Source organism: Crocodylus siamensis, chromosome 3 (assembly GCF_052110815.1).
Source record: "Crocodylus siamensis isolate JL-2025a chromosome 3, ASM5211081v1, whole genome shotgun sequence".
NCBI classification, from domain to species: domain Eukaryota; kingdom Metazoa; phylum Chordata; order Crocodylia; family Crocodylidae; genus Crocodylus; species Crocodylus siamensis.
In genome coordinates this window covers 136535920-136560716 of record NC_143397.1, presented here as the reverse complement: position 1 = coordinate 136560716, position 24797 = coordinate 136535920, and the positions used below count along the sequence as shown (strand labels likewise).

Below are 24797 nucleotides of genomic sequence, written 5' to 3'. Positions count from 1 at the left end.
TCTTGAAATAGCTGGTGTGGTTGAGTTGCTTGATATTTGTGGTTGCCTTTGGAATACCAACAGTTTGTCTTGCTAGTTTGCTACTTGAAAACTGCATGGAGGCTGCTTGTTACAGCGTCTGAGCAGTACTTTGTTTTTATCCACACTTCCTTTAAGTTTAAGATTAAAGACATAAATACTTTTTGAAGAACAGGCTTTTAACTTGACTTGGTTCTCAGAGTTACAGAAGCACAGTAACTTGCCCAACTCCAACAGTAATTGGAGATACTGTAGTGAGCCAAAGACAAAACATTACTGTTTTACACCCTGGAACAAATGCTTTTAGTATTCAACCCTTTTTCTTTTGGCACTTCCTGATTTTAGAATATAAATCCATTCAGTCAGAGTTACAAATGGTGTTGCATGGACTGGGTTGGGATGTCTTGCATTAAAATGATGCATCAGGAACTTCAGATCTGCAGTCTGATCAGTTAGACTAAAATTCCCATTCCTGAAGAGACCAAGAGTAAGCTAAAAACCCCTCAGTATCTCTCAGGATAAGGAATATAGAGAACTTAAAAAAAAAATTCATCCTAATCAAAGCTGATGACACAAATGTTGTTCTCTTTGGTGTGAGGGGATTAGTGTTCCTGTGACAATGTACTGTTGCATTATATATGTGCTAGAATGTCAAGAGAGCATTATGACCAGCTGGACCCAGGTTATTGTATTGCTTCACTGCTCCTTTACTTAAGCATTCTTTCCTCCTCTTCCCCCTCACCTCATTCACTTATTTGTTGAAGAGGTCTTGAAAAAATTGTAGTCTGTTGGAAATTTGGGAAGAATGATACCCAGAGATCTGCGGTTTCCATTTGGAAAGAGAGTGACGCTGACTTGGATGAATTCTGAGTACTGTAGGCAGAGAAAGCAGAAATTTTAAATATCCATTCTTCAAATGAAGGGTCCAAAATCTGGCTTGCTCTCCCAGGGCTTAAATGAGCTCAGTGGGGTATGAATTTTATTTCTGAGTTTTTTGACTTGGGAGTTAACCTGTCTGTAGATCCAGGTTTTGGAAATATTAGATGGATCAGAACTTCTATTTGAGATGTGTAAATTCACATTGGATTCAAGAACTCCTAGGGGCTTGCCCTCTCACCCTTTAATCCATTCCTCTTCTAATATAGCCTTTACAGTGTATTATCCTTTTTTTCTCATGTGTATTTTTAAATCATTCATGGGTTCTTGATTCTACTCTCGGAGACTATTTGACAGACAACTGACGTGCACTCTTTAGGAAGGTTCCCCTTATCCCTCTTCCTCTTTGCTTTTGTTTAGTTGAAAATAGAGGTTGTAAATTTGCATTTAATCATCTACCTAAAATTGTGCATGCCATCTTGCCTTCATGTTGCCTTAAAAAATCTATCATTTGTCTGCTAACCTCATTTATTGTGGTTTGACATGTAGCATCTGTTCTAAGAACCTCCATTTAGCTGTGTTTGCTCATAAATGATCGGTCTCTTCCTAGGTCTGCCACCTTGCTTTACAGCATGCATCTCAAACTGCATTTTGGATTTTTGCCATAATATAGCATTGCCCTATCTAATTTGCTTTGGGTTTACTATTTACCAAGTAATCCACTCCCATGTTTTGTCTTAGCTCTCCAAAATTCATTGACTTGTATTTTTCCTGAGTATATTTTGAATGACTACTGTCAGTGCATTATTGGGTGGCTATTGATTATTTGCATTTTTCCTGTCTTCATTAGTGTCTGATGCTTCAAACAGAACACCCATTATAACTATATACTATCACCCACTCCAAGACTACTACTAATAATACTATGTTTAAATTGCTATCTGATGAAAGCTTTCTCCATGCTACCAGTGCAACATATTTTTTTCATTTATAGCATGTGATTAGTATGCTTCAAACAGTTTTCATTCTTTGTGAAAGTGCTCACATATCCAAACCAGTTTGAACTGACTTTAAGCTAGATTTCTTATGGCAGAGTTACAGAAATCCAGATATATTGCATCTGTATTTCCTTTATCCACTAAGTTGTTAACACTTGTTTTGAAGTCATACTTTTGATCATTTTAAATACAGACTTGGCTTGGAAATAGATATATCATTTAATAAAGTGGCATAATATGTTCTCTGTTCAAGAGACGTTGTCGGGGTACTTGCACTGGGATATGGACAGCAGTAAACCCTTGCCGATTTTGCATCGGGCATTGAAACTACAAATAGTGGGAGCAGATCAAGTCTATTTTCAGCTGTGCTGGGATGTCTCAGAAGACTTTATAGGCATAATTATATTGCATTTAGTGAAGGCTGGTTTTTCTATGAAGGAGTAGTGTCAGGTTGTAGGTTCTCAGCCCTTGATATGTGTAAGCACATACACTGCTTATAGTTAATCAAAGTTACTGGACTTTACAAGAGAGTTGAATGCTTTCAGTGTTCTCTTACTGCCCCTGTTTGTTTCTTTCTGCAGTGTGTGGACCTAAGCTGCAATGAACTGAGTGAAATTACATTACCTGAAAACCTGCCTCCAAAGCTACAGGAACTTGACCTGACAGGAAACCCCAGGCTAGCTCTGGATCACAAAACCCTAGAGATGCTGAAGTAAGTGACTTTTTTTTTGGTCTCCAGAATGATTCCCAATGCATGTATGACAAGACCCCTGTACAGAGAGACTTGCATATCTGTAGTATGTCATGAGTAGAGACCTACTCAATTCATGATTTTGCAGAAACTGTGGAATTGGGCGTTGTCTGTGAAATTTGCCAGGGTGAGGGAGTTTGGGGAGGGGGAGGATGGAGGGAGGAGCCGCCAGTGGGAAGGGCAGCAGCCAATGGTGGCAGCTGTTTATCCCTCCCATCACTGCTGATTGGCTGTGAGCTGCCTGTTGTGCGGCCCCACCCCTCCACCAATTGGCAGCAAGGGGTGGGGCCACACAACAGGCAGGCTTCTCTGTTGATCACCAGCAAGGGGTTGGGCTGCATAATGGACAGTCCTCTCAGCCAATCAGTGGTGAGGGGTGGGCCCCCCACAGCCAATCAGAAGCAAGGGGAGGGGGCTGCTGCAATAAGCCCATGAAAATGGTAGCTGGCCCCATGTTAGGGTTACCATATTTTTAGTTTGAAATAAAAAGGACACGGGGGGGGGGGGGCAGTGATATGCTGGCACGCTGCTTCTGCCCATTCTGTTGCCCCTCACTCCTAAGCCATAGCCTGCCCCCCATCCCAGTCCTGCAAGGGCCCCTCACTTCCCAAGCACAGTACCTGGCACCCTGGGCCATGCTGATGCCCTTTACTCCTGACCTGCAGCTAGCTGCCCCTATCCTGACTGGGCCAGAGCACGGTGGCTTGGAGCAAGTCTGGCCATGGCATGGGCTGGAGGGGAGGCTTATGGCACCCCCCTGCCCTGGCTGGGTCTGCTATGCTATGCCTGGCCATGGCCCCTCCTCTCTTCTCTCCCTCCCCTGCCCCAGGCAGCATCTCTTGACTGCTCTATCCATGCAAGCAAGGACACTGACCCCTATGCTGACAGCCTGGCTATGGAGTTCCCTGGTGCCCTCAAAAGGTAACGTCCCCAGTCCCCCAACCCAGACATACCAGTCTGCAGCTCCTGGGGCATATACAGACAGACATTTGCTGCCGGCCTACAATCGTCCCTCCCCCTGCTCCCACAAGTGGAGCAAAGCAAGCACCCAGACATTTGATCAGATTTGAAAAACCTGCTTGGACGGAGATCAGAGGACTTGAAAAGAGGACATGTCCAGGAAAACCCAGACACATGGTAATCCTGGCACCATGATCAGCCCACAAAATTGGCCACCTACCTCCTCAACCTCAGTATATCCATAGTCATGAACAAAAATTGTAATAATTCACAAGGTTTAATTCTGCTCTTAGTTTTACACACCTACAGTAAATGCAGTTCTTGCCAGGTATCATTGCTGGTAGGAGTAGCTGTGGCTACTACTGGGCTCATTTGAGTTAACTTTTTACCTGTGGGCCAGCATCCAACCAGTGTGCACTGATTTTTCCTTTCCCAAGATTCAAGCAACTTGAGTCTGTCAGTTTCCCCATGAATACCGTGTGTCCCCAGTGGCAGTGGAGCACAGCGGCAGTAAGTGGGGGAGCTCCTGCAGACACTGTCAGCACTGTGGGGAGAGATGGTGGTGAGCACAGTCCAGGGGTTGGCAGCCACTCACAGATGCTGCCGGCAGCATCAGCGGTGGCCAGGAGGGATCACGGACCACCCGCAGATGCCGTTGGCAGAGGAGCAGCTGCGCCACCAACAATGTTGGCGGTGCCTTTTTGTAGGGGTGCGCCACCGCACTCAGGGGGTGCACATGCACCTGCATGCACCCCCTACATTTCACCCCTGGGTTTCCATCCCTTGTCCACAGATTAGAAGGTGTGCATTTTCAAAATAACTGACCAGTCCATTCGTAGATACTTTTTGAAGAGCCACTGCTGCCATACAGCTGGCAGTGAAGCTAGTAACTTTTATATAGAAATCCACATATTTGTCCCCCATGTTCTTGTCTCTGTGTTCAGTTATGAGCTTCTTGAGCAGAGGCCATCCCCTAAGTACTGGGAAAGCAGCTGGCTTAATTTAAGTGCTACCTCAAATAGTAATTAGGTCCCTGCATTGATAAAGAATTTATTTTGAGGCTCTAATAGGTTCCTTCTGCAGAGTGCCCTGGGTGTATCCTATCTGGGTTAGGTATTCTGCCTCCAAATTCTCCAGATTTTCAGTAGGGCAGAGTTGCCAGTATCAGCATTGAGACTCCCTACCAGACTCTTCCTTCAGTACTGTTTTAGCTTGGCACAACTAGTTGGCTTTTAAATATTTAACATGATTTTGAGAACAGCTTAGCTTTTTTTAAATAGGGTTAAACAATTTGTTTATGTAACTTAAACAATTGAGACTAGATAGTACATGATTACATTTCATGCAAGAGGTGTTCCCACAGTGAATCTGCTTTGGAAACTTAAATCTTGCTAGTTTATTGTATTAAAAAAAGAAAAGACACGCAAGATGAGTAACCTAGGTTACATGAAAACCTAAAAGAGGAACATTTTGACACTGAAAGTAAATGTCAGTATTGTACAACAAGTTAGGCAGTTAGCAGGGAGGTTCACCTTAGACCGTAGTGGGCAAAATACAGCCTGTGGGCTGGATCTGGCCCGCCAGGCCATTCTATCTGGCCTGCGGGGCCCCTAAAAAATTTAGAAAATTAATATTTATTTGCCCCTGGCTGCCTGTCAAAGATGACTGGAACCAGCAGCAGTAGAACCTAGGGGGAGTGGGTGGCAGGACCCAGCAGCTGCAGCAGCAAGGCCCGCCCAGCCCCACCCCAGCCTGGGACCCTGGGGTCATTCCTACTTCCCTCTGCCCAAGTGGGAAATTCAGATAAGAACATTGGGGGGGGGAGAAGGGGAGGACCATGGGTGATTGTCCCAGTCCTCAGGCTGGCTCCTGCTGAGTCCTGCTATCTGGCAATGTGGCCAGGAACCACATGGTGCCAGGGCAAGGAAATGGTAGCATAAGGCAAGGGGGGGAAGTGGCAGTGAGTTTGCATGTGGAAGCACAGTGGGAGTGTTGGGCATGCCCCAGGGTCATGGCTGGCGAGGGGCCAGAGTGGGGCAGGAGGAGCATGGGGCCCAGACTGGCAAGTGCTCTATGGGGCTGGGCTGGGCTGTGCCGGCAAGGGAGAGGGGGAAGCTAGCCTGGCTCCATGGAGCCCCTGCACTCCTGATGCCCTGCTCTGGGCCCCCACTAGCCCTGGCCTTATGCTCCCACCCAGCTGTCACTGTACTCCCACATGCTCATTTGCTACCACTTGCCCCCCTGCCTGCTGCTGCCATTTTCCTGCTTTCCTGCTCACCACTGCCACTTCTCCCCATCCCACTGCTGGCCACTTCAGCACCACTTGGTTCCTGGCTGCATTGCTGGACTGATTCTCAGCTGGCACCCAGCTGCTGCTGTATCCTGCAGTTTTGGCTGTGCAGCTGGGATGTGGTACTGGGGGGGAGAAGGGAGGGAAGGAGCAGGAGAAGGGCAGTGGTGGCAGACATGGAAGAGGAAAGGGGCAGGGAGTGGCAGCAAGCAGGAGCACAGGGCCCATGGCCAGTACCCTGGGGCCAGGAGCAGCAGAGGAGAAATACTGCCATACATACACATGTGCACGCGCACACCCCTGCCACCTTCCCCCTCCACACATGCCACAGCCCTTCCCAGCCACAAACCCGATGCCCACCAACACCCCACATATCCAACCCCACATGCTCCTCTACCCCATATATAGATAGAGATATAGAGATATCTATATAAAAATACACACATACCCACAGACCCCCACAAACCTGTAACTACGCTTCGTGCTCCCCACCCCCTCACAATACACAAGAGTAAGACTTCATTTTAAGCTATTGTTCAATCATCTCTATGTACACTATGCAAACTCATGTAAATTAGGGCAAAAATATTTTCTGAGATCAAATTAATGCATGTTGTAGTAGACGTTTGATTTGTAGAATATAATCTGATATTTTTCTGGTTCTGAGATGCCAAACCTTCTTGCTGAAAGTACTACTTCCAGGGACAAGGGGAGGGACTTTTTCTGGTAAAGGTTAGGGGGTGGGACTTCTGGACCCAAGATGGTGCAAAGGGGCAGGGCACCATCTTTTCATGGGTGAGTTTTATCAGTTCTGAATTTGAAACACAGTGGCCCTCAGTGGTAGAAGTATTTAATTGTAACGTGTTTCAGTTGAGAGGAGAAAATCACCATTGGTGCCTGGAAAGCTTAGCACAGCATTCTCCCCTTGTGAATGGTTTGCACAGATATGTATGTGACAGCATTTGAGCCTTCTTCAGGTGTTGCCTTGCCTTCCTGGAGCCATCTGTGTTACAATTACTGCAAAGGTTTTTAGTAGCAAGTCTGCTTGAGGGAAGAACCAACAAATAGCTCCTTCTATGTCAGTCTGTCTCTTCCATGTGCCAGTTTGGTAAAGGTGCTGAGAGATCTCTGTTGGCTTTTCCCAGATACCTTACTCCTTGGCCATTTTTGCTATAGAGAATACTGAACTTAAATGCTCTAAGCAGCAGAGGTTCACTATGCACTCTATATAGCATATGTGGATTTTTTCATAAAATATCAAATCACTTAAAAACCATGTCTGTTATTTCTAGTATCTGCTTGGTAGAGATCACTGAATTCCAGTCTGGTCTGGGCAGACTGTGACCTACAAGTGCCACTAATCAGGTATCATCTCTGGCTTGTGAAAAAAGAATAGGTGCCAAAGAAATGTAAGAGCTAAGGTGTGCAGTATGACCACTCTGGGGGAGTGCAGGACCCTGTCCCCTGCCTGCCCCCAACTCTTCCCCCTCCCCCCCCCCAACAGAATTTAAAAATAAATTTCAACAAATCTAGATCTGTTATGGGAGAGGGTGGTGAAAGGAAAACTGGGCACTGAGAGAACTTCCCCCATCTTGGCTAACCCTCTTGGTTGAGGCTGGCATATAAGTAAGCTTCTGAATTCAGAACCGGTTGCGACAAAGACCTACTGGGCCTTTATTTTCTGAGTGTCACTTATGTACTAAGAAGTAATGCTAATTGCTCATTAATAGAATTGCTATTCTGAAACAAAGAGATTTCTTTCATAACTTGCAGCAAACATGCAAATAATTCTTAATGAGTGCTCCTCTTCCTTTTGTGCAACTTTTGAGTCTGGGAGTTGGAATATCTCCAGCGCTAAGTGCTGCCGCTTAAATGGCAGTTGGGTCTTTGGCCTGTTTTTGGCAGAGGGCAAAAAGATGGCCAATTCAGTTCTCAGAAATCATTGAGACTGAAGATCCCACTTCCTGGAAAACAAGTGCAGAGTTTGAAACACTTTACTATCTGTTGTAAAGACTGTTCTTTCCTAGTCTATGCAGAATTACAATGAGCATTACTTCTGAATGGATCACTTTTAGTTTCTTGATTGGTGCCCACTAATAGGTGATTAGTAGACTTAAGAAGTTTGCCCTCTTTTTGATACTTAGGCTGTGAAGTCCACAACCTAATACTTAAATATCAGGAGTTTTTATATTATGTGCAGAGTTTGCTTTTAATATGCTCTAGAAAGTTCATGTCCTGACTTATTTATTAGCCTAGGACGAAACTGTAAACTGGACACAACAGCCCTTTATTTATCTGAGGAAGTGTTTTGAGGCCATGTAGATTGTGAAATGCTAATGAGACTTTAGTGTACACAGTCTTCACAGGCAGAGGAAAAATGTATTGTTAAAGTCAATAGTCAAACCTTTCTTGTGTCTGTTTTATGTTATACATTATTATTTTATACATGCACTGTTTTCCTGGAAGGGTCTCACGCCTTCTGGATTTTTTGGGTTTTATATGATATGGAGAACTTGCTTAACTGCTTTTAGAGAGAAAACAGTCGAAGTGGGGGACAGCATGGTTGTTCTCCCCCTCCCCAACATAGACATGCAGTATAAAGGGGGATACATGAAAAAGTGTGGATGCCCCCTGCAAGTCTGTATTAGGCTGTGTACTGGTCCCTAAGTTTGAAATGCAGACAAAAGTTGGTTATTCTTGTAGTCAGTTGGAAGGAGGTAGGGTCCAGCGACTGAAAGAAAATCTAGTGCTTCACACTTGTTGGGAGGAGAGTGGCAATTCTTAATTTTTCAAGTGTAGACTTGAAGTTGAATGCAGACTTGTTTTTTGCTTGCAGTGATTTTTAAAAGATTTTAGAACACCTCCCTATTAAACCTTTTAGTTCAGAAAAAAACTAAATGTAAGAGTGACAAGGCAGCTTTTTTCAGTTCAGGAAAAAAGGTTACAGAGTGTGTGTGTTCTGTAAGAAGAGAATTTTTTCTGTAAAAAAGATTCCAGAGAGTATGTGGCTATAAGAAATGTACAAGTTCAGGAGGGAAGTGGGTTGTCCCATAACGGTAAGCTAGTGACAAATTCAGTGTAGGTTCTAGTTTAACATATACTTGAATAAAGGAAAGCCTAGTTATGCAAAACAAAATGAAACAGAACTTTACTGGACTACTTTTTTCACCCCTCCCCCTTACCTGTTTGTAGGCAAAGAGAACAAACTTTGAGTGCTCCGTAAAAAACCCCTTCCCTCCCCCCCCCCTCCCCTCCCCCTTTTGAGGAAATTTCATATCCTGAAACAGTCGCACACTAGGACTGGGTAAATGAAATGTTGCCTTAATGTTGTTACTCCTTTATAATTGCTGACTAAATCTCTCTGGCATCTTAAACTATTAATTTTCCTTTCCATTCTTGTTCCAGTAACATCCGCTGTTTTAAGATTGACCAGCCCTCGGCCGGTGATGCTTCAGGAGCCCCAGCAGTATGGAGCCATGGTTACACTGAAGCCTCAGGAGTTAAGAACAAGTAAGCTCTTACTTGGTATTGGCAAAGAGGTACTCTGCTGCCTGGACTCTTACAAAGAAGCCCCCTTCTTTGTGAAAGTGAAAAGTCAGCTGGGTCTCCTGTCTCCCAAAGGCAGAGGCAGTGCCATGGCTTTTTAAATGGATCCTGTCTCTTTGAACAGCCTTTTTAACTGGAGCATGTTTATCAAGCAAAGCAAATATTCTGGATAATGTGTGATTTCAGATTGTGAATCTTATTGACCAGTCCATTTTAAGCACTAAACCAGCCCTCGTAAATTAACATTTCAGGAACCTGGCATGTTAATAACTGTCTCTGGTTCCATAAAGTACCTTTCCTTGGTCTCTTCATTTCCCCCCCTGTAATCTTCCTGTGCTTCCAGTGTGGGTTCTCCCAGTTTTTTAGTCAAGCACATGCAAGCTTGTACACATCACTGTGGTGACATGCATGGTCTAATAAACCGATTATCACATTGCGTAGCAGTGACTGTTTCTCCAGGGGCGAGAGGAGCAGATACAATTTAAATGATGATGCCCTATTTCCATCTCCTATTCTCAGCACACAAAAAAACATAGAAAAGAATCAATGGGAGGTCTGAAATCTAGTTGAACTAACACACTTGGTGGCGCTTATCTGTATTATCACTGCTGTAAGCAGCAGCTGCTCCAGCAATGAATCCCTGGCTGTCTCTGTTCATAATGTTACATCGTTGAGAACCTGGTATGGGAGCAAGCAGTTAAGCAAGATAGGGGTCCTCTTGGGCCAGACCTCTTTGGCTTTGATAGCTTGAGCTCTGTCTAGACCATAAATTTACCATACCCAACAGGGGTTCTCTCCAACACTTCATTCATCTCCAAGCAGGCTGCCTCCTGGTTTGAAAGTGTAGCTGCTTTGGCATAGTCTTGTGGGCGAGTGGACTAATTAGCCTTGCCAGCCATTTAACCTGCTGTAGCGCTGCATAAATGCAGTTACATTGCTTCAGGCTCGGTGTAAAGGCCTGTACAGAGCAGCTTACCATTGCTGGGCACGGTGGGTTTGGAGTCTAGAAATGGTCTAGCGACTGTGGAGGTGGAGGCCTGCTCTTTCTTGTCAGATGAATAGACTGAATATTGTTGCTGTAGCTGTTCAGTTGAAGTTTTGACCCAGCATTACATGGCACGATCCCTCATCATTGTCACAGTTAGCTGGTGTTTTGGGTATCTCAGCAACTGGAAGGCTTAGCAAAGATGTGCAGTCTTGAACAGGAAGTCTGAGCTACTTTCATATCTAAAGGTATTCCCTCGGTGCATTAAGAGGTAGTTTTAGGGTAGTGCTAAACTCCTGAGTTGTGTGGGGTTGCGGGGAGGGAGAGAAGGGGAGTTTGTTTTCTCTGTTTTAAACTTGTGCATAGTTCCCTTTCTGCTTTGGAGTTCAACTGAAATAAAAGTCATTGCTTTGCCTCCTTGATGCAAAGTGTCCCTTCAAATGCTATATAAAAAGCTTACAGCAGGAGATTCTAAGAACTTTGGTCAGGACAATGAGAAGAGAATAGGGCAGTATTTGTAACAGTCCTACAGTACAAAGCCTTCAACAATGGCGTGGTAAATAGCACACCACATTTTGTTTCTTTAGGTTGTGTGTCGCGGCACTGTCAGCCAATAACTTCTGCGACAACAGGGAAGCATTGTATGGCGTCTTTGATGGAGACCGCAACGTGGAAGTGCCCTACCTGCTGCAGTGTACGATGAGTGACATCTTAGCAGAAGAGCTGCAGAAAACAAAGAATGAAGAGGAGTACATGATCAATACTTTCATCGTGATGCAGAGGTTATCCTCAGTTTGCTAATTCTTTTTCTTTCTATAGCCATCCTGTGCCTGTTGCTTCTCCCTGCTTTCCTCTTCCCTTCCCCCCTTTAAAATTATTTTGCTACCTGGCTGTTGCCTATTGCATAGTTTCATAGTTGGTAGGGTCAGAAGGGACCTGAGCGGATCATCAAATCCGACCCCCTGCCACAGCAGGAAAGAGTACTGGGGTCAAACGACCCTGCCGAGGTGTTCATCCAGCCTCCTCTTAAAGACCCCCAGGGTAGGAGCCAGCACCACTTCTCTTGGAAATTTGTCACTCCCTATTTTGAGAATCTTGACTCCTTAGTTGTAAGAAAGAAACAACATAAAGTGTTCATGACCAAGGAATGGGAAGCGATTTCATTCTTTTTGAGATGTGATTAATTTAAACCCTTACTGCTTGGAGTGGCTAATATTTAAGGCAACGAAGTGACTTGTGTCCTAACTCTTTCAGCATAACTCAGGAGCTTCATTTCTGGCTCTCCCCACCAATTTGGATGATTTTTGGGTCTCAAAATATTGCTTAATAGAAGCATCCAAACTCTTGAAGTGCCTACTTAAGCTTATATTTGAGCCTAAAAGGAAATTACTTGAGCATTCACAATGTGGGATGCTAAAGTTAGGTAACTATAGCAAGTGGTTTTGCTTTTCTGGGAGTCACTGTAAACTGCTTTTGACAGTCTGAGAGCCAGTGCCTTGGAATAACCTCTAGCGAGGAAAAGGAATCGAGAGGAAGGGACAAACAGGAAGGAAAGGGTGGGGGAGTAGAGGGAGGCAAAAATGAAGACACAGCTTACAGGAAATTTAGCACATTAAAAGTAGCATCTTTTGTTGGACACCACTTCCTGATTAAATGACACTGGTCTGTATCAGGAAATTGGAGAAATACATGGTGACAGAGCCACCTCTCCACAAGGAAACAAAAAAATAACTTCCACCCTTCTCCTTGTTTATTATGACACTGTCTCACTTTGACAGAATTTGTCTGAAGCAAAACTTAAAGCGTTGTTAAGATCCTGGAATGTAAGTATAGAAAATACCGGTAAGGTGCCATTGTCTGTGTCTCTGATAAAACATCTTTCAATCTTCCTACAAGAATCTTTTGTGTGTCAGGAAATAGGTTATTAGCACATCATTAATACCCAGAAATAGTATGTCTTATGCTTAAACCTTTGTTAAATATCAGTGCAGTGTTCCTGTATCTCAGACCCTCCTGAGATGAAAAAAGCCAATATGCATTAGAGCTTGTATATTGCCCCTCTGTAGTCTGAATCAAGAGGCTGATCTATCTCAGCTAGACATAGCAGGTGTGTTCACCTTGTCAAGGGATCCTATGATTCAGTGTGTGAATCACAGTGCTCTTGGTACACCTCAGATTGGGCTAGTGATTGGTATGGGACCCAGCACTGCACTTGTGCAGCTCCATTACCTCCGTTTTGGAGTGTGAGGCATACAGAGTAGGCATGCATGCCACACTATGCTGTGCTGCATCCTAGAGCCATCTTCTTATAGGTAGGCCCTGTCGTTCAGCTCTTCAGTTACTGCAGAGAAACCTAAAAACCACAAGCCTGCACAGCAGACACATGGAGGGATAGAAGCAATCTTCAGATAAAGAAAGAAATCAAGTTGTTAAAAGCAAATTAAGATTTAATAGAAAATAAATTTAGTTTTAATAGTAATAGACAATATTTTGATGGCTTGGATGAGGTTTTGTCTTTGAATTTTAACCAGAGACTCCTAAAATGACAGGTTGAAATAGTGTCTGATCAGGGCTAGCAGATTGCACAAGTAGATCTGTAAACTGGTGACTGAGTTAACAAACGGTTTGTTTGTTTTTCAAATGGGAATAACTGTGTTCTCAGTTGCCTAATTTAGACACCTTTTGCAATGATACTTTTTTAATGTTCTGAAAATTACTTAATGTGAGTAGAAATACTGTAACATATTGTCTTCAACTTTAAGTTTCATTTTAGAGACTGATGTTTCACATCAGTAAAATTTATTGTACTCCCTGTGCTCTCAAAATAATAGATTCTAATGCTTTAACTTCCAAATCTCCCTAAAGGCTGCTTGATGAGATGCATGAGGTAAAATACATTTAACTGCATTGGGGCTGAAATGATAGGAAAGTGGCCCTGTGCAGCTAGAGTTGCTCTGGGTCAGTGCCTCAGGAGTGAAAGGATTTCTTTATTGGCTGAGGACATGCATCTTTCCCTCTTACTAATAAGGTTTCCCATGAATTGTATGTAATTTCCCTGCTGTGCTGTGTTAAGTGTCAAAATCTGTACTGGAGAGTTTCTGTGCATGCCCCAGTGAATCTTGACACTGTCTCAACTGATTGGGGTTGCCTAACTATGATCTCAAGTCTTTCTCTTTAGTACTCCTCTAATGTAGCCTTTCCAGTTCACAAACCAGCATAATTTTGTTTTGACATTCCAGAAAACTTGGAACTGCTGGACAAAAACTTGGAGGCTCTGCTGTCCTTTGCCATATAAAACATGATCCCATGGACCCTGGTGGATGCTTCACATTAACCTCAGCAAACGTGGGGAAGTGCCAAACAGTTCTCTGTAGGAATGGAAAACCTTTGCCTTTGTCTAGATGTTATGTGATGTGTTATGAAGAAGAGCTCAAGAGGATTAAGCAGCATAAGGCCATTATCACAGAGGTAAGACCACTTCAAAGGGAATACTGAAGCTGCAGTTTCCTTGGGACTGATTTTAATGGCAACAAATTCTTTAGTAATGTTTCTGCTTTATATAAGGTATAGCTTAATGGTCCAGGTGCTAGAGTTTCATCTTCCCCTTTCTGTAAACTTGTCACCATGGTCTAGTTCAGGAGTGACCAGCCTGCAGCATGGGTGGCATGGGCAGCCTCTGGGTGTGGCACTTAACAGATTGAAGAGAGGACAGACAGTACGGTGGCAAGTTATCAAGGAGAAGAAACCAGAGCAGTAGGTTTTTCAGGGTGCATAAGGCAGGGAGCAGAAAGCAGGGCATCAAATCAACTAGGGGAGGGGGATTGGAGTGGTACTCAGGAAGGTGCAGGGCCAATTTGTGGTATGCCTGCCAAAAAGGTTGTTTCCCCCACACGGGTCTAGTTGCTGTTGCTGCGGAGACCATGTACCCAGTTTTGGCAAGCTGTGGAGGGCTGCGTGGGTATCCTTACCCCTTGGTGGGTGCCCCGCCCTCTGGTTGCCATCATGTGACTGGAAGTCCCATCCTCTAACCCCTGACCTTTGCCACCGCAAGTCCCTCCCCTTGCTGCCAGAAGTACTCCTTTCAGCAAGGGGTTTTGTCATCTCAGAACCAGAAAAATACCAAATTCTAAAAAGCAAAGATTTAAAACCTTCTTAATTTGATTTCAAAAAATATTTTTGTCCTGATTTACATATTTATGTAGGGTACATAGAGGCGATTGTATAAGAGCTTAAAATGAAGTTTTACACCTGTATATTGTGAGGGGGTGGGTATAGGGCTATGGGCGTGTCTGTGGGGGGTGGATAGGTGTGGGAGTGGGATAATGGAACGTGTGGGGTGTGGGTGGGTATGGGGTTTGTGGGGGCTTGTGTGGGGGAGAAGGATGGTTGGGCTGTGTGAGGGGATGTGGGGGGCTGTGTATAGCAGTGCGAGGGGTTGTATGGGTACATGTGTATGGAGGGGGTGTGGGACTCACCCAATGAGTGCATGCACACACATGTACACACACACCCCTGGGGTACCAGCATGGGCCATGCTCCAAGGTCTGCCTATGTAGCTGGGAGTTACGTGGGGCAGGAGAGCAAGGAAGTGGCTGTGGGTGGGGCAGAGCTGGCCTGCTGCATTCCCGCTGAGGCTCCCCCCAGGTCCTACTGCCCCTGTCATCTTTGACAGGCAGCCAGGAGCAGATAAATATTTTCTAATTTTTTTAGGGGCCCCATGGGCTGGATAGAATGGCCTGGTGGGCCAGATTGGCCCACAGACCATATTTTTCCCATCCCAGTACTAGCTGTGTCTTCAGCAGGCGCTTCGTGTGGCAGAGTGTGCAGCTCAATTTGAGCTCGTCCACGGTTGAACGAGCTGCTGAAAGGACAGAGAATTATTGTTCCTCTAGCAAGGAACAGCCACGGGGCTGATTTTTCAGACAGAGAAGAGGAAAAGCCCCTCCTTAAACAACTCTCCCCCTCCTCCCTTCCCCCCCCCCCAAAAAAAAAAAAAAAAAAGGTTGCTGGGTGCTGCTACATCACTGCTGTAAGACTTCAAGCTTAACATTTGTCGGCTTAGCTTTGCTTCATCTTGAACTGTTGCATATGAATAAATAATGTTTTTGTAGCTTACCAGTGGCAGGAAGGGGACAGAAGGATGTTCTGTGCACACACATAAGTCTCTCTAATCCTGCCAAGGAAAGATCACAGTTAGTCTAAATCATGACGAGCTTGAAGGAAACCACATCATAATGTGATGCAGATCCCCAGGGAGTTATCACTGCTTTTCTGCAAAGGAAGAGATTCTTGCTCTGAATTCTAAAACATCTCTCCAGATTCACACACTTTGGCTTATCACTTTCTCAGGCTGTCATGTAATATAGAAAGCTAAAAACATTTCTCTTTTTCTAGATTTTTAAAGGGGAATCCATTTTTCTTGGCTTGTAATTTACTGTGCTTTGGTTATTCTGTTATAGTCTTTGCTTGCATTAGCTGGACCACATTACTATAAATCCTAACCTTTGTGATTCCACTGCCTTAGTCGATTTTTAGCGAGGTTGCAGATAGTCCCTTAAGAGGCTGGCAGATAAGCATGCACCACAGTTTAGGCACTTGCTCTGTTTATCCTGAACAGTGCATGATATTAGTATTTGGAATGTGGATGGAATTTATTTTTCAAGCGCACATACTTTTAACAGTGTTTTCCCTTTTGGATATTACTTGATATTACTTCTCCCCTTGGGAAGTGTCATGTGTAAGAGGAAGTAACTGGGGCATGTAAAATATTTCACTACAGCTCAGCTGACTGAAGAACACAGACTTAGGTTCTGCTATTTTTGACTCTCATGCTTCATTTAAAGATTTTTTTTTGTCTTTAGTTTTTTTTCAAGGGGCTGGGTTGAGTTGAATTGTACATTTGTACCAGCTATGAGAGAGAAGCTATTAAAAAAAAAAAAAAAATTCCTGAGTCTATGGGATGGATGGTGGTGTGTGACCCTGTTATATGAAAGATAGTATATGATTGGAGGGACAGATCTCACTGGCTGACAAGAGCATAGATGCTAAGCCTAGAGGCTTAAGGCTTTGGCTAGTGATTGACCCAATTGCATGTTGTGTTGTGGTGTCAATTAGGCAGTTTGTTGCAGTTGTTGTCCTGTGCCTTACAGCTGATATGTTCATGTGGTATCTTGAAAGGAACTGGTATTAAGTCTTTGACTCCTATATGGGGGTAGGAGAAAAGAGCAGGAGACTGACTGACAGCTAGGGTCTACTAAATCTTAACCTCAGTCCCATCACTGTGGCACTGAAGCTATTTCTTACTATCCTGGTTCCTTTATCAAAAGGGGGTGTCTCTAGGTGCTCTGGAAATGGGCACTTTGCCAATGCAGGTGCATGGCATTGCTATGTCTGTATGTGTATAGAGTTTCAACTTCCTGTGTGTCTTTCTCTCTCTCTCACAAATTTCCAGGATGGCAAAGTAAACGGTGTGACAGATTCTACCAGGATCTTGGGCTATACCTTCCTTCACCCCAGCGTTGTGCCCCGTCCACATGTCCAGTCCATTACTTTGACTCCACAAGATGAGTTCTTCATTCTGGGTAGCAAGGGACTATGGGACAGCCTCTCTATGGACGAGGCTGTGGAAGCAGTCAGAAATGTGCCTGATGCCCTGGCAGCTGCAAAGAAGCTTTGCACTTTGGCCCAGAGTTATGGCTGCAATGACAGCATCAGTGCTGTGGTGGTTCAGCTCAATGTGACGGAGGACAGCTTCTGTTGTTGTGAACTCAGTGGAGTCCCACCTCCCAGTCCAGGCATCTTCCCCCAGTCAGTGAATGTGGTCATTAAGGACAGGCCAACAGATGCTTTGGGAATGCCATCTTCGAGTAGTGGCATGGCCTCTGAGATCAGCAGCGAGATCTCCACCTCTGAAATGAGCAGCGAGGTGGGGTCCACAGCCTCAGATGAGCCTCCTCAAGTTGCCATGAATGAAAACAGCCCAGCTTATCCCAGTGAGCAGCGCTGCATGCTTCACCCAGTCTGCCTGTCCAACTCTTTCCAAAGGCAGTTGTCCAGCGCCACCTTCTCGAGTGCTTTCTCTGACAATGGCCTTGACAGTGATGACGAGGAACCAATTGAGGGTGTCTTTACCAATGGAAGCCGGGTGGAGGTAGAGGTAGACATCCACTGCAGTCGAACCAAGGAGAAACAGCTGCTCCAAGTGGCTGCAGAAGCCACCGATGAAGGCATTGTCATCAGTGCAAATGAAGATGAGTCTGGCCTTCCCAGGAAAGCAGATGTTTCTGCCACTGGTACGATTGGGCGCCGCCGGGGCAATGGCTCTGTGGCTCCCCAGGAGAGGAGCCATAACCTGATTGAAGTTGCAACAGATGCACCGCTCAAAAAAACTGGGGGCTACTTTGCAGCCCCAGCCCAACTGGATCCAGATGATCAGTTTATTATCCCACCAGAGCTTGAGGAAGAAGTCAAGGAGATCATGAAACAGCACCAGGAACAGCAGCAGCGACAGTATCCATTGGACCAGCTGCCAGACTATTATGATACGCCACTATGACCCTGCCTGCTTACTGTTCAGAAACAAACTAACAAACAAGAAGGTGAAATGCAGGACCTGCATAGGACTCAGAATACAGCAGGGGTTTTAACTACGCTTCCTTTTCCTTATCCTGCCACAACAGATAACTGCAGCGTCTTTCTGTTTTGTTAGTTTTTAATATGCACTGACTTTCTTCTAGAGAATCTTACCATTAAGATTTAAACTAGTTAACTTCCCCCTAACATATCAAGTGTTTAAAAAAAAAATTAAAAAATACAAAAGGTTTAATATATTGCAGAGAAACAGATGATGATGTAATATTTTTTAAAAAGGCTCATTTTGTTTTGTTTGGAAAGCAGGGCAGTATGCCAGTGCTAAATGATTAAGTAATATTGTAATACTGTATTTCTTTGAGAGAGAAAAAGGCTTTTCTGGTCTTGAAAATGATAGACATTTGTAGAATATGGAGACTAACTCCTAGGAGTTGCTTTACTCTTTCAGGTGACTTAAGTCACTGAGATTCACTAATTTTCTCTGAGAGAACAGTTGATTGGGAAATTACTGTAAATAGCTCAGTGTTGTATAGTGATGCTTAAAATGTTTTGTAGTCTTGGCATAAGGACACAACCTGACAAACTGACATTTTTTTTTCTTAAATGACTTTTTGGGCCATGTCATCCTACATGAGGGACAGAGTGGCTGTACAAATTACCTAGGGTTTAGGTGATTCTTAGACCATAATAAAAACCCCATTTTTCTTCTAGTCTGATTTTTCCTTTCCCTTACTTTTACCGACGCATTTTATTTGTGTTCCTTATTGCTGCCACAACCAGCATGATTGTATAGAGCTCATTTTACTGTAGATCATTTACATACCAAGAGTTATATTAAAGCAGAATGCACAAATGAACGTCATAATTTTTGTTATAATAAATATGAAATTTGCAAATGAGGAGTCTGCCTTAATGTTTTAGTAGCTAGATGGGTGCATCTTCTTAGCAAAAGGTAGGTTCTTGACATTCTCTGTGTGTGTCTGGGTGTTGCCTGCAGTTGTACATTTCGCAGATTGGATTGCTCTCTCAAATTGGAGGAGATATTTACAAAGGTAAACTTAATAGAGGGACCTTTTGTCAAAAATGAACAAAAAAATTGCCTGACGTTTCCTAAAGCCTACTAAAAGAAATCTGATTTTCTTATAAAATCCTCTGGAGGAGAGATTAACAGTTCATTTCCGTTAGCTTTTCCCTCATTCAGCAGCATTTAATTTAGTGTTGTCAGCTATCCTCACTCAAAACACTATTGAACACATTGGGAGGCAGATGAAGAAAAAAACCTAGATTCATTTTTCAACACTCTTCACTTCCTTAGGGCTGAGATGTTAAAGGGCAGAAACAAATGGGTAATATGGAACAGTGAAGGAAGGAAAAGATGCTTGACAAATGAGAGTGAAGAGTGGAGACTCGCATTAAGTAAAAATACAGAAATAGAGAATCAGTATTTGGGTCGTTCAGTGCATTTTGAGTTGGAATTTAATACATGTTCAGCCTTTCATGACAAAAATGTCTTCATGCTTTAGGCAGAAAGAGCTGAACTATTTCTTCATTCAGATCCTGTAAATTGGTCTAATTTTTGTCTTCAAAATGTTGGCCAGTGTCCACTGGTGGAGGATAAACTGTGTGGAGATCTTTGTCTTGTAACAACAGAACATGGGACAGGCTGCCCTTTGTGCTCTATGAGTTAAATGGCCATACAGATTTTCTTCAATACCAGTTTTGATCAGCATTCCCTCAAAGGTTGCTACAGGCAATAGAGAGAGGGAAAATAAGGGGGGAAATTGATTTTTTCAGCTTGATCAAATATTGATTTATACCACTTCTTGGCCTTGTTCTAATGTATGGCAACATATTGCTTACTAGTATCATTAATGAGATCAACAGGGTAATAATGCACAGCTCAAGGAAAATTTGAATTTAATTTACTGAAGATTCCACTCCAACAATGGGGACACAAATTACTCTTGTATCGAAGGCTTGTGAAATACATTAATAAAGGATAATTTGAGGCTTTTTACATAGGTAATGCATTGGGTGTTCTTTAACAACTGGCTCAAATCTGAAAGAGCACTGAACAATTCACTGGGCTCAAAATAATCCTGACTTCACATCCTTGTCACAAACAAGTCAATTTTCACATGTTGCCTGGGACTGAACGTGTTTATTAACTATGGTAATACAAGGGCCTGGGCAAGTAGGTACAAGTCAAGGTTTCCTTGGAAATTTCTCTGTGCCTTAGCAATGGGAATTTTCTTCAGAGGGGAGCCCATTGTGAACAGTAGTATAATGCTGCTCTCTCCCAAGGTGGTTCAAACTCAAAATCTATTTGCTGTATGTACGAGGAGTCTTGTATAAAGTGTAAAAGCAAAAGGAGCGTTCAGTTTTACTGAACTAGCCTAATTTCTATAGGTGCAAATAAGAGGATTTCCATTTTCTCCTTCTGTTGAGCCCGCCTGACGCTATCCTTCATAATTCATTTCCTGCTGTGTCCTATCCTTACTGACCTTGGGATTGGCACAGAATACTTTGTGGGGGGTTTTTTGGTTGCCTGCTTGTCACTGATGGAGGATAAATTTGAAGGAGAAGCAAGAGCTAAATGTTAGTTGCTGCAGGAAACGGTTCTTGCCCCCCCATCCCTTCTTATACACTTCTGTATGGAAGCAAAAACTTAACTGACACCTAAATCTACCTTTTTATTTATTTATTTTCAAATGTGGGTGCCCTGGAGTTTAAGGGCCTTATTAGTGTGAAATAACCAGTCTGATGAACTGCTGTACATGGAGTGACTTGCTTTCAGGAGACAATTTTGCACTCAGGCTCTTCTTGCTGTGCTGACAAGCCAGCAGTGTGTGAGCTATAGGAACTGAACACTTCCTGTAGGCTTTCCTTAACATGCTGAAATACAGCAGCAACCAGTTAGAATGGCAAGGGCCCAATATTTTCCAGGAGCACTAAATTCCATTTGAAATTAAAAAAAAAAAAAAAAGTTGGGGGGCTGCCTTTGGCATATTTGTTTATCTGAGGTATTTCCAAGAAAGGGGTAAGGAAATAAGTGACCTTTTAATATACATTTGAAAAGTACTGTTTTTTTTCATGCAACCCACATTTCTTCCCAAAATACAGCTGCTAGAAATTCTAGTGTGCAGAATATGCAAGAAATATGGTAAGAGCAGTTTCTGCCTTACCAGGTGAAAGCAAAAGTAAAATTCGCAGGTGACTTGTAGGGAGCAGAACAATGAGCAGGTGTGGCTCCTTGGCTGATGCTGCTCTGTTACTTACTGCATAAAAAGATTTTTTTTCTTCATTCTGCCTTTCAAAAACAAGATATATATTTCATGCTGGGGTGTATCATGTGAGACAATACTGTAATTTTGATTGTTTGCGTATACAGCTTTTTGTGGCAGTATTTCTTTTTGATCTTGCCTGCTGTCACATAGCTGTTAAATAATGCATTTTGTGCTGGGTGATTGATCACAGGCATTCTGCTTGTGCATGCAAAGCATGACACATTAAATCCAATCATCTTTTCATTTATTAGCAACAAAGTGATTTTCCTATCTTGACATGATTTGATTTTCTTTTCAAGAGTAGCTAAGTGTATCTGTACAAATTCACTCTCTTGTTCCTATAATTAATATAAAAAATGTGTTCCTGCACCAGAAACAGAAAAATACTTAAACAGCAGCATTTTTAAGTGATGTTAATCTGATCTCTGAACCTTTGCACAGATGGGTTTTATTACACATGCTGCTTTGGTTGCCAGCACCACAATTTTTTTTCCCCCGAACAGAGAAGATTGACTGACCCCGCTTTATGAGCAAATATAATTGTTAATGCAGATCTGTGCATAAGCAATAGGAGATCATTTTCTGGAAGTGTTCCTAACTGTGACTAGTGGTACTTAGAGTATCACCTAAGTAAACTTCTCCAGTGTGGAAGTGGGGGAGGCTGAGGGGCTGTGAAACATTTGAATCAACCAAACTCAGACATCAGGAAGTTTTTAAAGTCTGGAACAGAATCCGTCAGCTTGCGACCCATCTTTAATCTTTAGTATTTTCTTGATAAGAAGGAAAACAGTTTGCTGTTTCTTTCTCCAGGCAAAGGTGAAATACAATTCCTGTGTGGCTGGCTTCTCAAACCTCACTCAGATTCAAAGATGACAGTTAGTTGTAAACATTAGTTTATAGAGTATAGGAAGGAATATCACCCAATGCATCTCATGTTGGGAAGACAATGATTCCAGGGTTCTGATGGAATTTTTTGACAAAATAGAATTCGCCCTGTGAGAAAACAAGTTAGTAGATTATGCATTCTCTCCTATACACCATCGGAGATGGTTTGGACCTGAAAACTGGAAACTTGTAAGGGTATGACTGTATCATCTGTCTGTCTGAGTAATATGTTTGACTTGGCTTTGGTCATGCAATCAAGAGATTAATGGTATGTAAGCAGAACTGCTTAACTGCTGGGTTATACCCCAAAGTGAAGTTGGTACCCAGGAGTTACCCTTAGCACTTGAAGGTCATAGGAAAGTCATAATATCCTACTGTTGCTAGGACCTAGTGGGACCTTGCTTCCTCTCCCCCTTCCTTCACCTGACCCCCACCTGCTGCTATCCTTACACTGCTTTGGGAGAGCTCCCACAGCATCTTGAAGAGACTTCATCCCCCAAAGACCATAATGGCAACCAAAAAAACCCCCTGAAACAAATAAAACCAGACCATCACTAGATCTTTACAAAAGTCTTCACAGACCTGATATGTGTCACTGTTTGTGTTGTTTCAGGTGTGGACTACTACTTGGTAGCTGAATCATGCAGAAGTTCACGCGACTGTGCCAGGCTGCCTGACCCACTAAGCAGCACATAACTAATGCCTAGAGGTGCTTGAAAATTTCAAGCTAGTGCTGTGGCAATTTGCTTTCCGGTTTTGCTCAAATCACTTAAACTTTATTTCAGCAAGGGGAAGTTCACCTCTGAAATGTTGTTCTTTTTCTGCGGGGGTGTGCCGTGTTTTTGAAGTCTGGTTGAGGCTATTTACTTTTGTTCCTAGCAGTTGAAGCAAAAGATAACCTCTTGAAAATGTATAGAAGAGTTTTGGGGTGTGCAGCATTCCCCCTGATGTGCCCAGACCCCTTGGAGCAAATCCAGTTCAGGTAACCAACATTCAGTTGCAAGGAGTTTTCACAAAGCACCCAAAGTCTGAACTGAGCCCAGGTGTTAGAAGTGAATGGCTACAGAATGCCCTTGCCAGGTTGCTCCTCTTTTCCCCCTGTTCCCTTCACTCTTATGAAAGTTATTGACTTGTCAGAGCAAATTTATTACATGATACTTTGATTAATGTATTTTTACTGTATTGCTGTCTAGTGACAATTCAGCTGTTTGGAAGTGAAACTCTCAGAGGGTGGGGGGCATTGATTGTGATATATATGAATGTGTTACTGCTTGATTACTTGGGTTTTGGAGAAGGTCACCTTCTGATGTGTGTTGAGGCTAATAGTGCTAGGTTCTACATTACTTAACTCTTCACTGTATACAGTTAAAATTCCACTGTTGTTTAGCAGAAATAAATTTGCTTGACATGTCTTAATATCACAATATTGAGGAAAACCTAATGATCATATGCCACAGTAATATCAGTCAAGATTCAGGATTGAGTTTACCTAAAAACACTCGAGAGTTCTTCACTCGGTGCTGGTCTCCTGCTCAGATGATTAATCCATGTATTTCCCCCTCCTGGTTTTTATTTAGACTTTAATTTGTTCAAGGTCAATGGCTCAGCCCTCAAGCTTCCCTGTGGCAGGTTGAGAAATAGGCATTTCCTTGCAGCTGATGGTTCTGCATGCTTTTAGTCCATGGAAGTCAGGAGCTAAATGGAACAGTTACTATTTCATCTTTCTCCATATTTTCTTAGTATGTGAAGCAGGTAGATATACTTACTCAACAAGAATTAGATAAGAACTTGATTTTGCACTGTGGCATTCAGAGACTGACCTTATAATAACTGAAATGTAGCTGAAGCCTGTTACCTGGCAAGGGAGTTCTGGTGCATTTCCCAGTAACTAGATAACTTCTGGGTGAGCCCACTTGTGGCAATTCTGGCTATAGGAAAAGTTTACAGTGTCATTCTGTCCACTTAATACCACCATGACTTAGAATTAACATGAGTGAATGGTTATATCTGAAATGTGCCAAGATGCTGGTTAATAACTTGTTGTGTTGTTTGTTTATTTGTGTTATTTCCCTCTGTCTTAGTTTCTTGCTTTCAGAGTATTAGTGTCATCAGATCTCACAGTTCCTGACACATTTCAAAGTATCTCCCAAACTTTCCTTTCTGCATTGGTTATCAAAGTGCAAGTCAGGCAAGAGAGTCTTTAGTGTGTGGCTCAGTGAAGTGTGATTCTGTGAAAACACCACTGTGGGATTCCATGTCTGCATCAATGGTTTCCAGATCATATATGCCCACTTCTCGGTGCAGGTATAAGCATCTTATCAGCTGTGCACCCTGAAAATTGCAAAGCCTGTGAGATTGCCAAAGACAGTAAGGACATTTCAGTGGGCCTTCAGTTGCCCGTGATTTGCCATCGTGCCATCCAGTGTTTTTAGAACTCAGGAAATAAGTGTGGAGTTGCACCAAGGAATGAATAGCCCATCTTCCTCCTCTGTGTAGATTCCTTCAGAATTAATCAGAAATGTAGGGAGAGCTATTTTTAACACTGAAGCTATTTCTGATAACGAGTACAGATAGGAAGCAACTCAAAGTAAAAACTTGCCCTTTTTCCCAC

General features: G+C 43.2%; 1 protein-coding gene across 1 annotated transcript in view; it reads left to right on the top strand.

Annotated features, from left to right (window-relative positions):
• Positions 1-18910, top strand: part of PHLPP1 (PH domain and leucine rich repeat protein phosphatase 1) — a 203883-nt gene extending 184973 nt beyond the window's left edge. Inside the window, exons 13-17 of the mRNA XM_090039305.1 lie at positions 2474-2604; positions 9299-9403; positions 11012-11206; positions 13664-13892; positions 16876-18910. Of these exons, the coding sequence (XP_089895431.1) occupies positions 2474-2604; positions 9299-9403; positions 11012-11206; positions 13664-13892; positions 16876-17979 (1764 nt within the window). The 3' untranslated portion in view covers positions 17980-18910. The remainder of the gene's footprint in view (positions 1-2473; positions 2605-9298; positions 9404-11011; positions 11207-13663; positions 13893-16875) is intronic.
• The last annotated feature ends 5887 nt before the right edge of the window (positions 18911-24797 follow it).